Below are 15,805 nucleotides of genomic sequence, written 5' to 3' on the forward strand. Positions count from 1 at the left end.
CTTTCGCCCGAGGGGAATGCAGGAAAGGGCCACGGAAACACATTTCCTTGCCAACTGGGCCGGTGGCTCAGGCGCTGCATTAAGCTGCCCCTGGTGGGCATCAGAGATGGATTCCCCCCACCCCACTCCGGTTGCCTGCATTTGCACCGCAAGGGCTCTGTGCAGTGATTTTGCTGCTCTCATTCCGTACACAACGAAGACACGTCTCAACAGAGGGCTCCTGGGCAGAATTGCCACATCCTGATATCCCAGCTCTGACCCAAACCGGGTTCAAGACGAAATTGGAACCAGCAACTGCCAGGAACCTCCCAAGGAGAGCAGCCGGCTTGAGGGGAGCAGGGCTCTTCTCCTCTTGCAGCCCACCCACTGGGCAAAGGGCCAGCTCTCAGGACAGAAAATCCGGACGGACCCAAGCCCCTCCTCAACAGGCCAAACTCCTTGGACTTAACTTATTTATTGGCCGGTCAAACAGTCACACGCAGCACACAAAAGCCAGAACACGGACTGGGGCGGGCTTGGGTTCTGCACCTCCGGACGCGATTCCTGCCGGGAACGCCAGGCAGAACGTGCTGAGAAGCGAGGAGGGCCCCGGGGAGGAAGCAAGCCAAAATCCAACGTCATTCCAAGAACAAGACTGAAGGGAGCAAATTAAAAAAAAGGAGGGGAGGGTGTCGGGGGTAAACTACCACGTTCTTGCAGCGGGGAGGGGAGAGGGGAAAGACAGAGGAACGACGGGACGGGCAGCACGTCCTGCTCTCTCTCTTCACGGCGCAGCTCCAGGCAGGAGGGCTCAGGGGATGGAGGCAAAGAGGTCCTTGACAAAACTGTCCGGGTCGCTGATTTCAGACAACAGCCCTGCAACCAAAGCAGGTCAAGTCAGTGCAGAGCGGCCAGGCACTAGGAGCAGGGCGCCTCTCCCTCCCTCCCTCCTGCTACATTTCAGCCTCCAGCCCCAAGAACAAGAAGAGAAGCCCGGGCCACCCGAAGGCCCCCTGGCCCAGGGCCAGCTGCTCCCATTCCCTACATCAGGCAGCTCTGGGCAAGCCCCCAGGGGCTGCCAACAAAGAACAAAGCAGCCATCCCAGCCAGCATGATCCACGCTCTTCCTGGGTCTGCCCAGGGCTGCTGCTGTGGCTTGACAGCCTTTTAGCTAAAGACGGAACAGAGAACCTTCTGCTGGAGCACTGCTTACAGATGCCTCGAGTAAGCGAGCCAAGCTGCGTGCTCCAGTGAATATCAGCACTCACCAGCCACATCCAGAAATTCCGAGAAGGTCTCCACTGGCATGAACTCCTCCTGGAAAGTCTTGAGGACCTTGTCTGCCGCCTCGTGGATGGGCATGTCGTTGTGACGGATGTACTCGGCCAGGGAGTAGGACCAGCCCCCCTCTGTGTTACTTGTAGGCACCTTCTGAGTGGAAGGAGAAAGAAGGGTTAGGCGGCGGCTCCCTTGGAGAGGGTGCTGCAGCTCAATGGCCAGGGTGCCTGAGACTTAAGACAGAGGCATCTCCCCTTCTGCAGGAGCCCAGCGGGGAGCAGGGCTACAGAGGGAATCCCCCCCCTTCTTTTGCCTAATGTTTGTGAGGGGGGCCACCTGTGGGATGCTGCCCAGGCTGAGTTCCTTACTTTGAATATGTTGTAAGTCAGATCCACGAGGGCCCAGAAGAGGAGGCCTGAGCGATAGGCAGCGTAGTCCTTCACCGCTTTGTCCGTTAGCCTGTCAGGGAGCCGAAAGCAAATTCAAGGCCTGGAATTAATTGCTTCCTGCTGCTGCCTACAGTCCTGCTGATGAATAGTCTGGCTGTGATAACAGCCAGAAGCCCATCAATGAGCCATGGGGGAGCTGGGAGAGGCCGGCCTTTCTCACAGAAAAGCAGTCCTGAACTGAGTGCAGTTACAGCTGCAAGGATGGCGTGCCATGCCAACTCTGGCAAAGGTTCTGAAAGGCAGTCTCTCGTTTCGAGGGTCACAACTTTAAAAAGCAGGCATGCTTCTAGACCTCAAGGCAGGCAAGCCACTGATCACCACCACCACCGTGTGCCCAAGGGTCAAGTCAAGTGAACGGTGCTTCAGAAGCAGTTCTCCCCCCCCCCCTCACTGACAGCCAGTGTCAGGCAGTGGCTACAGCCCTGGACCGGGGGGGGGGGGTTGGGGGCTGGGAGTCCCCGCTCTGTCAAGGAATCTCACTGGGGGTGGCCTCAGGCCACCTAACCGGCCTCACAGGACTGCTGTGAGGAGAAAAGGTGGTCAACCACTTTATGTCCCCGCTGCGGAGAAAAGTAGCAGGGATGCGTGTTTGTATATATAAATAAGTGGAATGGGCCTCTGCTCCAATTCTCCCTCAGGCATCCGAAACCTGCAGGCAGCCCCTTGGGAAATGCCCCCCCTGGGAACCAGACCTCCTTTCCCAGAAGTCAGCAGCAGACGTGAGTCAAGGTCAGATTTTCCCAGCGACCAGCAGAAAGCTGCAAAGCAATCAATAGCGCAGTGTGCAGCCCCTCTGAAGGTTGCCAGCCCCCTCCGGCCTGGTCATGAAGCGCCCGAGCAGCTGCCTTTCCAGGGCAGACCCACGGCGCAAGAGCCAGCCCCTGACTCCCTGGGAGGCCCCCTTCCTTTCCAATGCAGCAAATCCAAAAGTGGCACTCCAGTAATTCTTGGTGAGGAAGACAAAACATGAGGCCTGAAGCCATTTTAGCTCAGCAGGGCTGGAGGCACAGGCAGCCAGGGCTAAATCCAGACCCAGAGCAGGGCTGCAGCAGGGGGTGGGGGTGGTGGAGAGGGAGCCTGAACCAAAAGCAGGCAGAACTTTCTGCGCCAGGGACAGGCTCTATGAATCACGGGGGCTTCCCCTGATCTCTTCTGAGCTGGCTTGAGCAGGCTTGAGCCTGCTAGGCAAAGGAGGCTTTTTGCTCCTGCACGGTGCGTCCCAAAGAGGAGCACGCCTTGGCCTAGCCAGGGGCGAATCTGACGCAGAGACCACTCGGAGCTCAGCCGGAGTTCCCGCCCAGGGCAGGAGCCAAAGGAAGAAGGGTGCGGGGCTCTCACCTGCTGGCCCCCCCTGGCGACACCACCCGGGCCTGGCAGACCACCAGCAGCCGCCTGAGGATGTCGATGCGCATGGCCTGCCACTTCTCCGGGGGCAGGATGTGCAGCGCCATCACCGTGTAGTAGTGCGGCCCGTCTACCTCGAAGGCACTCTCCACCCACTTTTCCTTCGGCTGCTCCAGGAAACTCTGCAGGCTCTTCTCCTCGCGGGAGGTGGCTCGCGTCCTGCAGGGGGGGGGACACCCCATCCCTTAGGATCTCTGACCACACAGGCAGCGACAAAGTGCATGGGTGACCCTTGGCCTCGGGCCACACAGGCTGGATCAGGGCCACGCTCAGCTCGGTTCCTCAGAGGCCAACCAGACTTCGACACCCCCTTCATCAAATTCGGCCCCCTTAGCTCCACGCCCCGGACCGACTGCCCCCCTGGCCACAAGCTGTGCAGGCCACTCCCAAAGGCTCGCCTTGAGAGGGAGCGGGACGCGGAAGCGCTGGGGAGGGACCTGGCCTCGGTCCCTCTGGGCCCTGCTCCAGCCCCTCCCGCCCCCGGCCCCAGTGAGCTGCCCTTTGAATCGTCTCCCGCGAGCCCAGAGGGCGGCCGAGAGAGCAGCCGGGGAACTGACGTGTTGAGGACGTAGAGCACGGTGTGGATGATGTAGGGGATGAGGTGGACGTTGCTCTCCCGCCCGCCGCCGCCCGTGTCCACGCTGAACGACTGCTCCATGGCGAACCGCAGGAAGAGCAGCTTGGTGTCGTGGACGTTGAGCTGGTACGTGGGCTCCCGCTGGCCCGTGCACTCCTGCAGGTAGGTGTTGTGCCTGCGGAAAGACGCCCCCACCCCCGATGAGGCTGCCGCTCTGCTACCCGGGCAGGCCAGGAGCTCTCCAGGGCCCAGCTGGCCTCAGGCAGGGCTAGAAAGGCACAAGACTGTCTCTTGGCAGGCCTGCAGGATTCCCAGGGCAAGGCTGGCTCCCGTCCTGCCACCCCTACCCCAGGAGGGCACATGGGGGGGGGGTGAAGGGCACCGTGGCTGCCCCCCAGACTCACCTCGCTAAGCAGGTGGCGAAAGCGGATTCAGGAACATGGGGGCCCCACACTGGCAGCAGCCCATTGCACTTGGTGTTGGCGTTCTGCAGGGCAGCGCTCTCCCACTCCTCGCGTCCGCGGGCCAGCCTGCGCAGGGAGGGGAGGGGGAGGGAGGGAGAGTCAGGCCCCGCAGGAACGACGGAGCCCACCCAAGGCCCTGCAAAGAGCCAGCCAGGCAGTCCTGCTGACACCGGTGGAAAAGGCACTCTGCTGGAGTTTCACCCAAGCTGAAGAGGTTGGCTGGGCATGACCTCCCCCCCCCCCACCCCCGCCCGGGGCTATGTGGCAGCAGAGGGAATGACGTGGGGCTGGGGGTGGATCAAGCCACTACCTCACTCCCCTATTTTCAGCAGGGGATCTTAATGCTGCCCTCCTTCACGAGGATGGTGACGAGCTACGGTCTGGTTTGCGCAGGAGCCAAGCAGGAGACCACTGCCCAGCCCCCCTCCGTGGCCGCCAGCCATGCTGGGGAGGGGCCTGTCCTCACCTCACGGCCGCCAGGTGACAGTCGTAGTGGACGATGTTGAAGTGGGAGACGGTGCTGTAGCCCTGCTGCTTCCGAGGCTTGTTCTCAAACTCCTCCAGAGCTACCCGCTTGGTGAAGGTGTAAATCCCCAGCACTTTGGTCGGCTGTGAGGAGAGCACAGAAGGGACGGCCCAGAGTTGGTGGGGCCGGGCTGCTCACGCTGCTCCCCTCGGCTCCCTCTTGAGGGCGTGGACAAGCAGTGACCCGCAGGCTTCTGCTGCTCTGGGCCTTGAGAGGCTCTCCCCCCCCCCCGACTTGCACCCCCTTTCCCAGTGAGCGGCCCCTGGCAGCCCACCTGGAACTTGTAGCCCTCCCGGCAGATACAGCAGGTCAAGCCGGGCTCTTCGATCAGCTCCTCCATCTGCTTCAGGAGCGCCGTCTTCGTCACCACTTGGCCTTTCTCGTTGGTCTGGTGGGGGGAGGGGAGATGGGGGGATGAGCCCCTCCGGAACTCTCTCGGGGCTTCCCGGCTGCTCCTTTCCCCGTCAACGGCTGCCTGCCCCCCACCCCAAGCGGGCCCTGGCCAGTGGCCAGGAGGAAGGGGGTCCCTGGCTGCTCTCACCGTCATGCCCAGCGTGCCCAGGGCCTTCTGCCGCATCGCCATGGCCATGCGCTTCTTCTCCGCGCGAGTCTCCCTCCGGGCCGCATCAATCTTCTTGTTCACTTCTGGGTGCTCCCGCAGGGCCTCCAGCAGGTTCTCCGCAAGGGTCCCGATTCCTTCGTCACTGGACACTTGCTCCAGTTTGTGGAGATTTGGGATCGAGTCCGTCCCAATCAGCACCTGTGGGGGAAAGCCGGCCACGCTCAGGAGCCGGTGCGCAAAGGCCTGCTGGGAGCCCCATGTGAGAAAGGCCCCCCCCCTCACCTGTGTGGCTGGGTGCTGGGTGGCCAGGCCCCGCAGGAGCCTCAGGATGAAGGGGAGAGCTGGCCGAGACAAGAACTTCTTCCAGACGTCAGCATCCAAACTGCACAAGACGGACGGAGAGGTTAGAGCAGCAGAAAGGCCGCCCTGCTCCCCCACAGAGCGCCTTTGGAAAAGAGGCTGCCCCCATATGGACATGGGGAGGGGGGAAATGAGTCCAAGCCCACCCATGCCGTTCCCTCACGGTCCTCACGTTCTTGTCCCTGGGCAACAGTCAGACCCGCCATGGGGAAGCCATGCAGTCTGTCTGCCAGGAGTGACTCCCATCTCCCAGAGGCCCCAAGGAGAAGCTGAACTCTGAAAGTGGGGAGGGGAGGGGCTCCCTTGTTTCAGCAGGCCCTAAAGGCTCCCTCTGGAGCCGGAATGGCTCCCCTGACAAGATGGGGGGGGGTGTGCTCAGAGCCAGTTCTCCGATGCCTCGTCTGAGGTGGCAGAGCATAGAAAGGCCTTTCCTGGCACCCAAGAGCCTCTAACTGGAAGTGCCAGGGAAGGAACCTGCAAGACCCTGAGCTAAGAGGAGCAAAGGAGGCAGGAGCAGAGCACCCTCTAGGCAGGAAGGCATCGGCCATCAAGGCTCACCTCCTGAGGCACCCCAGAAGCCCCTCCCCCCTTGCCCGTGATGGCCCAGCCCCCGAGACCAGCGGTCCCAAGTCCGGCCCTGCCCAACCCCTGGCGGGCCCTCACTTCTTGGCGCTGGGGATGTGCTTCTTCATGTAGTCCAGGGCGCTCTGGGTGATCCCCCTCTGGAGAATGCGGTCCTTCAGCAGGTGCCCGTTGCTGTTGTTCTTGATGCCGGCAGCGATCTTGCAGAAGCAGTCCAGGAAGACCTTGTCGTCTCCGCTGTGCTCCTCGTCATACCTGAGGGAGAAGGAAGGCCGAGTCCTGCCATGCGCTGCGGGGGCTCCAGCTCACGAGAAACACCAGGAGAGCCGGCTGGCTCATGCAATCCCAGGGGAAAGCAACACAGCCCCTAGTTCAGAGCCTCAGCCCTGAATTTCAGGCGCCCAGACCGGCGTGTGGAGAGACTTGTCTGCTGTGTGTGCCGCCCCCCCGCCCCCCCAGTAGTTCCTCCCTGCCCAGGAGAGAGGGCCTAGCCTTTTGCTGGCCGTCACCTACTTGTCGAAGTTGCAGTAGGGCTTGAAGCGATCCACCAGGATCTGCATCTTCTCTGTCTCCCCAAAGGACAGGTAGGGGATGATGCGCAAGAGGCCTTGGAGGACACTGGGGTTGGAGCGGACAAACGTGCTGTTGATCTGGTCCAGCAGCATTACCAGCTGGTCCTTGTCCCCCGTCAGGAGGAGGTTGCCCTGCAGAGGAGGGGGAGACAACAACGGGTACATTCAGATGAGTCCCCCCTCTGTTCTGAGCACCCTTCCTCCTCCTCTGCTCTGTCTCCTTCGCCCTCCAGCAAACAGCCGTGTGCCCCTCCTCACAAGGGCCCCATGGCCACAAGGAGAGCAGCCACTCAGGCACACCAGGGGAGGAGCATCCTGCTCTGCCCCTGTCTCATGTGCGACTGGATCACATGGGTCAGAACCACCCCAACCTCAACCTCCCAAAGGCAGATTGGAAAATGGCCTAGGCCAGAGCCATGACTCACGCAGAGCTGTAACAGGCCTCCTCCTCCTCCTCCTCTGTGGGCACTTCCCCAGACTAATTACTCTGTCCATTTATTTTGAGCGCACACGGTGGAATAAGAGCGGCCTCCTGGCACGAAGGAAGAAGCACTCCCAGCTCCTCCCCAGGAGAGCAATCCAGCAGTGCAAGCCCTGCCGGCCATTAACGCTGTCTTAACCCCAAGCCTCGAGGCCGGCTCAGCCATTAGCGAGCCCTGCAGGAGCGTCGGGGGAGGAAGGACGGCCATAACTCAGGCTGGAGGAGCCTTGTCTGGACAGAGCTCTCACCGGACTCAGGGCTTCCGGCGGCAGGTGAAGGGCTTGCGAGGCAGAATGCCTCCTGCGCCTAAAGGACCGCCAGGCCTCCCAGGTGGGGAGCAGTGCCAGAGCATCTGCTTAGTGTGTGGAAGGTCCCCGGTTGAGTCCAGTTAAAAGGAGCAGGTGGCAGGTGAAGGGAGGGGCCCAGCGGGCGGAGGAGGCTCGACAGAGTGGGGAAGGAAGACCCCCCCCCCCAGCAAGAGAGGCAGACTCCCACTGGCCCTCCCCGCACCTTGTCTTCGCTCAGGGGCTCTGCGTTGGACTCATCCAAGATGATCTCCATGATGCTGAGCACCTGCTCTGCCACGGCCGCCCCTCCGCTGTCTTTGCTCTCCTGCTCGGCCACCAAAGCCTGTGGGGAAAGGGACAACACGGCCGTTGCAGCGCACATCCCTCTCCTGGCCGCCGGCTGGGTCAGCAGAAGCGGAAGGCGCACCCGAGCGGCCTGCCCTCCTCACCAGGTTCAGGGTCCCCAGCATGACGTTGAGCGTGTTCATCTCCAGCTTGACCAGCTGCTGACGGTTCACCTTGACCTTGACGCAGTAGCTGAAGAGCTTCAGCAGCACCTGGAGGAGGGGCAGGAGAGCAGGGCACAGCCGCTCAGAGCCCACGGACCAGGCATCCCACTCTTGGGCCACGCTGCCCCACTCTGCATTTGCACCCCGCCCTTCTTGTTAAGGAGCTCCTGCGACAACAGCCCAGAGAATCATCCAGCTGGACCAGACAAAACTGGCAGCTCACCTTTCATGCAAACAACCAGCTGTCAAACACCCAGCCCAAACCAGCAGCAGCCCCGGTGGATTTCTGCCTGGCTGCCAGCAATTGAATTTGCCTGAGCCTTACTGAAAGAAGGATGACAGAGAGGCGAGGGACACGTCCCAGAGCCGGCCTCTGCTGCCCAAATAGAAACACTCCTGCCCCATGACCCAGCAGAGCTGGCGGGAGACTCACCGTCAGGAGGTGGCGCCCCTGTTTGAAATCCCGGATGCCCGTCAAGCGGTTCAGCATGCAGCCCAGCCCCCCACACTGGGCCATCACACCCGCCATCTTGTACACTTCTTCCTCATCCTCCTCTTCATCTGGGGAAAAGAAAGAGGCTGACAGGAGAGAGGCAACGGCATCAACAGAACGGAGAAGAATCCGTGCCTGCCAGCCAGCGGGGGGGCGGAGGGCCCAGGAGATCAGGCAATACCCCCCACAACAGAGCCACTCATGATCGGGGCAGGGAACGCCCACTGTGGACTCCGCTGGGCATCTTGCTCAGTTGCGTGGTGGGGAGACTGACTGACCATGTGCCAAGGGGTGTCTTGTGAATGTGCTAGGCCATAAGAGCATCAGAAGAGGCCCGCTGGATGAGATGACGGGGCCTCCCAATCTAGCTGTTTCACACAGTGGCCCACGAGTCGCCCCGGAGGTGTCCCAAGCAGGGCACCGTGGCTGAGGCCCTCCACCATGAACGCCTAATGCAGCTTTCTACTGAATCAGACTGCGAGTTCATCCACATCAGCACTGTCTACTCCAGGGGCTCATGGGAATTGTAGTCCCCGGACCTCTGGAGGGCCGCAGTTTGCCCACCCCTGGTCTACTCAGACTGACAGCGGCTCTTCCAGGGTCTCAGGCAAAGGTCTTTCATGTCATGCCTTGCCTGGTCCTTTTCGCTGGAGATGCTGCTGGGGATTGAACCTGGGACCTTCTGTATGCTGCTTCTAGGATGGCTTTGCTCCCTGGGAATGTGGAGGTTACTCCCTACGTTAGTGACCTTGACCAGTAGCCATGGATTCAGTGAGCATGTGGGCTGCTGGCCAAAGAACTCTGTTGAAACAGGGCAAGATCACAACAGCCTCCAGCCCAAGGCAACACCCTGGGCCAAAGGAGGAGCCAAAAACACAGCAGGGCCAAACCTTCTCTCCGCGTACCTGTTGTGGAATCCAGCGACTCAATAAACTCCTCCGTCGCATCTCCCAGCAGCCCACGCATCCGGTAAATAATCCGCATGGGCTCTCCCTGGGAAGGACACAGAGGAAACAGGATGGACTCCCTGCCGCAGGGGAGGTGAGAAAGGAGGCCCAACTCACGGAGGAAGTTTTAAAAAGTTTTGCCCCAGGCAGCTCTTTAGTTTGAGCATCACTGCCCCTTGAAAGGCCTCAGCACACTCACAAGGAGGGCCCTCTCATGCGCTCCCAGGGAGCCACCAGTGAGATGCAGAAGCTCTGAAGGGGGCCACATCCTACCGGACGCCCTGGGCCCCTGCTGCTCATCTGTTTTGAGAAACGGCTCTTAAGGAGAGGCTGCCGTTGAGTGCTGAAGTTCCCCCCCTGGGAGCCCTCCAGATCAAAAATAAGACCCAGCGGCAGCAGCAGAGGCCTTGAAGGGCTCCGGGACCCAGCAGACCCCCCCCCCACTCTGCAGCTGGTCATAATGGCTAAAAACCCAAAATAATGCACTCTGAGCATTCAGGACCGGACTGGGAATAAGCCGTCATATGTACAGAACAGGAAAAGAGACATTAATAAGACTGGCACTCGGGGGGAGGGGGGGGAAGCACGGGGGGGGGGGAAGAGACATCTTCGACTGATGAGAACGGGAGGGGGGATGGGAGGAGAGTGACAGTTTAATAGGCTTTTAAGTGAAACGGGGTATTAGGAAGGCGCCTAAGCAGGAAAAGGGCTTGCTAAAACTTTCCCTAAAGGAGGTGTTGGTTTCACGCCAGGAGCTCTGGCTGTTTGTCTGTCTCTCTCTTCTTCTCCCCAAACTTTCTATTTTAATACCATTTAAGTCTACAGAGCAGAAAAGAAAGTGTGTGTGTGTGTGGGGAAGGAAATCCTAGCTTTGGGAGACAGAGAGCATATTTGGGGGAACTGGGAAGATGGAGCAGGGGACCTGTCAGGCAGTCTGTTGCTAAGCCTTACGTGGAATAAGCAGCGCTTACTGTCAGAGCAGATCCTGAAAGCCCTGGGGAAAACCCACTGCTGGCGGGAGGGGGGGGCAGCTCAAAGGCCGCGCAAGAGACCCTCAATTAACACTACAGGGAGCTCTGGTAAAATGGCAGACGAACAAAGAGAAAGCCAGGGAGAGGGAGAAGCCAGACAAAGCAACCCAAGGGCTGATACTTGTGTGCCTGTCTATCTCCCAGGGAACCGAAAGAGCTCCAGAACGGGGGGGGGGGGGGGGGGCTATCAACAACGGGAGGCAGATGAAAGCGGGTTTGCTGACAGTAATGCCACGGAACTCCCCAACGGGGCTGTCAAAAGCTGTGGCGCATGCTGGGAAGGGGAGCCATGCCAAAATTCAACAGGCGGCCAGACAGCCTGCGGATCTGGCCCCACCTCTGGCCCCTCCTAAGCTCCTCAGCCTGAAGGGACAGCCGGGAGGGGGGAGGGCTCAGCGGAGCGTGTGAGGAAGGAGCGCGTGCAGCCAGACCCTCCTCCTTCTCTTGTCCACACGCATCAGATGGGCTCATGCATGCGTGTGCATTATCAGAACCCATGTGAACAAAAACGCCATTTCCAAAGCTGGCCTCCTGTGCCAGGCTCTCGGGTCTTGTGCAGGAGAGTCCGATGCCCAAAGAGGCCATCCTGTGGCCAGTGCTGACGAGGCCCACCCCTTCCGTCCAGCAGCCCTGTCCCAGGACTTGCGAGGTCTTCTCCGGGGGAGGCCCTGGGTCAGACGCAGATCCCATGTGGGGCTGCACAGAAGCCGCGGAGATGAATAAACTGTTGCTGTCACTTCCTAGGCTCCCGGCGCCACCGTAATGAAAGAAGAGGATTCCTTCTTCCTTTAGGTTAACGGGTAAAAAGTGTTGCATGGGCTTCTCATGCTGGGCCTTATTCTGCAGAATAAATCCTTACTGATTTCCACTCTTTGGAGTTTGGGATTGCTGGGACCTGAGGCCACAAACAGTCGGCTGTCAGGACAGAGAATGCCTCTGCTCCAGAGTGTGCCCCACTGCGGACGGGTTGCTTGCCCACCGCTTCTCCCCCCCCTGCTCCCAGGACAATCACACACGCAACAGCGGCTCCTCCAGAAAACAGCTGCCGTCTTTCACTCCCTCTGGGCTCAAGGTGTGCGGCTATTTTATCCTCAATTGAAGAAATGACCCCGCCCACTTTCAAACCAATTTGGGTCCCAGCAGGAACAGTTTCCTTCACCAGGCTGCTGCAAGATGCATTTTTCAACACAGGGCTCAGAAGAAAGGGGGGGGGGCAGATGCATCAAGCCGACAGGGCCAGGAATATTTTAAGGGGCAGGGACAAGAATGCGAACCAAAATTCTAGCAGCCTCCTGCCAGCAAAGTTATATTTGAGAAAACTGAGACAAGAACATCAACACCCATTAAGGACAATAAACCAAAGATCTGGGACAGAGACAAGCTAAGGCCCTTCCCCGAGGCGTTCAGCTCTGCACACAAACCCCTCCCGGAAAGAAGGAGCTGGAGGAAAAGCCACCCTCCCAGCCTCAGTGCCCACCCCCCGAGGAAGTCCTGGGTCACTTAAAAAAATATGGCAGGCAGGGCTCTGTTCGAAACCTGTCAGTGCACAGAAACACGGGCCACTTGAACACAGAACATCGTAACATATTAATCTCCCAGCTGCTTCCTGACAAAACATGAGATCCTTTTGAACATCGGTGATGAGGAAGGGTTATTTTAGCATATTCATTCCTAGAGGATAATACCCAGCGTTTGGCACTAATAGGCAAGCCAAACCATCAAATGCTTACAAAATCCCCCCTCCTCCCACACTCCCCTTTCAGGATTTTTTTTAAAAAAAATAAAAAACCCTTTGCTTTCAAAAACGTTCTGCTATTTTGCATTTGCTAGCTGTCATACACCTCCGGCCTTTTCCCCTGCTTGAATCTTAAATTGTAGATCATTTTCATAATTTCCATGCATTTTGTGTTACTGGCGGAAACCATGACAGTCAGCTGGCCTAACGTGGGCCGCCTCGTCTGCGCACCTTCCCTGCCGCTGCTCACCGGCACTCCACTGCCAGAAGGGAACGGGGCGCTTTCTGCTTCCCAGCCGCGACAGCAAAGGCCTGTCAGGCCGCTCGCAAAGCACGTCCATCGCTCCGCTGCCAAATGTTCTCGCAGGAGCCAACGCCAGGGTGTGCTCCCACACCGGCAAGCGGACTGCTGAGACCCGCAAGCCCGGCTGCCCGTCAGGATCAGAGCCTCGCTAGGCCAGTATGCAGCCACACACCCTGTGAAAGGCACAGGCTGACCATGCTAAGACCTGAGAGACTGAAGGAATCTATGGAGAAAAAGAGGCTGGCAAACAAAATCCCGCCCCTGTGGGAGCAGCCAGCATGCTGGCATTTGGGGCTGTTCTGTCCAGAGCCACTAGGCTCCCCCCCCCCCACTCCCGCTGAGCCAAACACGCTGAGCTCTTGCCGGCCTCAGGAGCCCTCCACACACCCTCTCTGCCCTTGGGGGGGGGGACAGAGAAGAGCACTGATGGCTGCAGGAGAAGTGGGTCAGGGGAGGCACAGTGGCAGAAGGCAAAGCAGGGAGGTTACGTAATGTACCTCGTTGGTCGGACACCAGACTTTCTTGTAGACTTCGGCCACTGGGAGGTCCAAGCTGATGATCTTGTTGTTCACTAAAAGCTGAAAGAAAACAAGCAAAATAAAATAAAAAAACACCTGACTGGAGGCAGCTGTGGGGGGGGGGGGGCTCTCCGTTCAGGGTTCTTTTTCACACTGATGGGCAAAAGGCAGGAGGCACTGCAATCTCCCACTGGAGAGGACAGGGCCTTGTACCCAGCCAGTGCAGTGACCCACGCCAGCTCTGCACAGGAGACATCAGGGAGAAGGCCCAGAGCAGTGGGAGAGGCCTGGCTTCCATCCCTGTCAGGAAGGGCCCTTCACTCCTATGTCTCTGGGGAGAAATAGTTCTGACCAAAGCTGACCCAGAAATCCAGCTCAGGAGGCTACCAGGGGATTAGGAGGCACTGGAAGGCTGCCCTTTCCTTCTTGGGACCTTCCCTGCCCTCACCTCCATGCCACTGTCATCCTCCAGCAGGGCCACCAAGTCGCAGTCCTGGCAGATCTTGTTCTTGATGTCCCTCATCAGAGGCCCGATGCCCGGTTCGTTGCTGCTGTAGGGGTTGCCGGGCATCCGGCCCTGCAGGAAGTCCTCCTGCTGCGGGTCCTTCTCCAGAGTGACAAAGAACTCTGTCACCTCGTTCTCCTCCTGAGACGCGGGGAATGAAGCCAAGGATCAGGGGGACTTGCAAACCTGTCACAAGGGAGGGGCCCCCTGCCCCTCTGAGCGAGCCAACCCAGCTCCTTGCTGGGGCAGGGAAGGAAACCTGACCCTTCTCTGCCCCGGGTGGGAATTGTTGGCTCAGCCTCTCTGGCCATCACATTTGGCTTCCTATCACCTGTACAATCACTCCTCGCCTGCCCAGGACAGGGAGATGTGAGAGTGAAATCTCTCCCTTGCCCATTCATGGTCTCTTGCCAAGCCTCAGGGCTCAATTTCTAGCACCAGAACATGGCTGGCGGGTGAGGAGGGAAGGGCTCCAGTGGGCAGGGGTACTTGCAGGGAAGGACGGGTGGGAGCCACAGAGAATTCCTCCTGGCCGATGGGCTATGAAGCTCCCTTCCCTCTCCTGCCTGCCTGGGCCGGCCCTAGCAAGAACCCGCCCGCCAAACTCTGATTGGTCCCTACCGGATAAATAATACTGCACAGCCTCTCAAAGATGAAGACAGGCGTCCGGTAGTCGTCCAGGCTGTACCGCTTGGCTGTTTCGATGCAGACGGCCATGAAGGCCTTAGTTTCCGACTCGGTCCCTGCCGAGGGAGAGAGGGGAGGGGGTTCAGTTTCACAGGGAAAAGCAGCTTTGTCTGTACGGAGCATGAAGAGACCAAAAACTCCTGCAGACACATGCAACCTATTTGCAAGGCCATCCGCACTGCTCAAAGGAGCCTAACTCCAAACACATTAGCACAGATGTGCAGCGTCCATGATGGTGATGTGCCACTGAAGAGGCTCAAGCGACTATTTACATCTACTGGTGGTCATTAAAACTGCGACCACAAGAAGCCTGGGCCATATAATAAACCTCGTTAAGCACAACCCTGACCCTGTCCCTTTCCCACCTGTCGTCATGTCCTCCAGCATCTCGAGCAGCATGTCCTGGGTCTCGTCGATCAGCTTTGTCCGCTGCACCACCAGCTTCCGCAGGCACAGGTAGCCGTTCAGCACCGTCCCCACCAGGCGGCTCTTGAAGTGCCGCTTGATGGACTCCACTTCCACAAAGGAGGAGAGGAGGCCTGGAAAGCAAGAGAGCACCGGCGTCAGGCTTCGGGCGTCAGGGAAGCAAGGCCGGTGGGCAGAGGGGAGGCCAAGGCCGGGCTGCTGACTTACCCGTGATGCTCTTCAAAGCGTATCCCTGCTGCAGGTCAGTGCTGAGCGTGGCTTCCTCCAGGGCAAGCAGGTGGGCGATTTCCTAGGAAGAGAAGTGAAAAGTGTGAGGAGAGAGCAGAGCTGGGGAAGCCCCCTGGCTCAGAGACCACCGGAGACTGTTCACGTGCTCACGCAGCCTCAGCCTCCTTGCTCACAGAAGGGGGAGGAAAAGAGGGCTGCCTGGCCCACTTGAAGGGCTGCAGAAAGGCCTAGCTGGGGGGTGTTCTCTATATACCTGTCCATTCTTTTCCAGCTCTTCGCACTGGCAGGGATTAAACAGGGCTGCACTTACCTGTAGCTGTTGTTTGCTGAGTGGTCTTCTATTAGCCACCCACAAGCAAATGGAGGGCCAGCCGGACAAGGTCCCAGGACTGGGCTTGGGCCACCATTCCCTGCCTCTGCTTTCCAAAGGGCCTGGGCCTGAACCTCGGCCCCCTCGACGCAGCTAGCACTGAGCAGTTTGTGTGGCACCCGGCCTCTGGACTGGGGGTGGGGCCAGGGGAGTTCGTGTGCAAACGTCACACCTTCTCGGCACGAACTGCATGGCACAAACCGAGGCCCTACCTTGGTAATCAGGTTGCCCACATAGGGCAGGACCCCTCTGGCTGCCAGGTAGACCTTCCAGCGGGCAGGTTTGATGAGCTTCTGGTAGAGCGCCAGGTACTCAGCTGCACACTCCCCTGCTACGCTCAACTCGTCCAGGTAACTGAAGGAAGGATGGACAGGAGAGAATGCAAGCTCCTGGCAAGGAGAACCCAAGACAGGTGTGGGGGGGGGGGGCAAGGACGGCTGTGGGGGGTAAAGGCAGGGCTTGTTTCCTGAAGCCCCGGCCACGTTCAGGGGAGCTCCTCAGAAGATAACTGGGGACTCATCGAGGAGAAGG

The 15,805-nt window shown here is 59.3% G+C and overlaps 1 protein-coding gene across 9 annotated transcripts in view; it reads right to left on the bottom strand.

Moving 5' to 3' along the window:
* Nucleotides 1–438: 438 nt before the first annotated feature.
* The window catches only part of UBR4 (ubiquitin protein ligase E3 component n-recognin 4), a 74,806-nt gene continuing 59,439 nt past the window's right edge, over nt 439–15,805 (bottom strand). For 5 of the 9 annotated variants that reach the window (XM_077311645.1, XM_077311640.1, XM_077311642.1 and 2 more), the window contains 22 exons: nt 15,487–15,628; nt 14,884–14,965; nt 14,616–14,789; nt 14,185–14,306; nt 13,507–13,704; nt 13,038–13,118; nt 9,429–9,516; nt 8,464–8,609; nt 7,971–8,078; nt 7,745–7,864; nt 6,695–6,885; nt 6,263–6,436; nt 5,522–5,621; nt 5,219–5,437; nt 4,952–5,065; nt 4,618–4,760; nt 4,092–4,217; nt 3,668–3,862; nt 3,045–3,269; nt 1,626–1,716; nt 1,248–1,410; nt 439–855 (listed from right to left, as the gene is read on the bottom strand). In XM_077311645.1, coding sequence (XP_077167760.1) covers nt 791–855; nt 1,248–1,410; nt 1,626–1,716; nt 3,045–3,269; nt 3,668–3,862; nt 4,092–4,217; nt 4,618–4,760; nt 4,952–5,065; nt 5,219–5,437; nt 5,522–5,621; nt 6,263–6,436; nt 6,695–6,885; nt 7,745–7,864; nt 7,971–8,078; nt 8,464–8,609; nt 9,429–9,516; nt 13,038–13,118; nt 13,507–13,704; nt 14,185–14,306; nt 14,616–14,789; nt 14,884–14,965; nt 15,487–15,628 — 3,067 coding nt within the window. In that variant the 3' untranslated portion in view covers nt 439–790. The remainder of the gene's footprint in view (nt 856–1,247; nt 1,411–1,625; nt 1,717–3,044; nt 3,270–3,667; nt 3,863–4,091; nt 4,218–4,617; nt 4,761–4,951; nt 5,066–5,218; nt 5,438–5,521; nt 5,622–6,262; nt 6,437–6,694; nt 6,886–7,744; nt 7,865–7,970; nt 8,079–8,463; nt 8,610–9,428; nt 9,517–13,037; nt 13,119–13,506; nt 13,705–14,184; nt 14,307–14,615; nt 14,790–14,883; nt 14,966–15,486; nt 15,629–15,805) is intronic. The other 4 variants (XM_077311647.1, XM_077311646.1, XM_077311643.1 and 1 more) reach the window with 2 other exon arrangements.

Source organism: Paroedura picta, chromosome 15, assembly GCF_049243985.1.
Source record: "Paroedura picta isolate Pp20150507F chromosome 15, Ppicta_v3.0, whole genome shotgun sequence".
Classification (NCBI taxonomy): Eukaryota; Metazoa; Chordata; class Lepidosauria; order Squamata; family Gekkonidae; genus Paroedura; species Paroedura picta.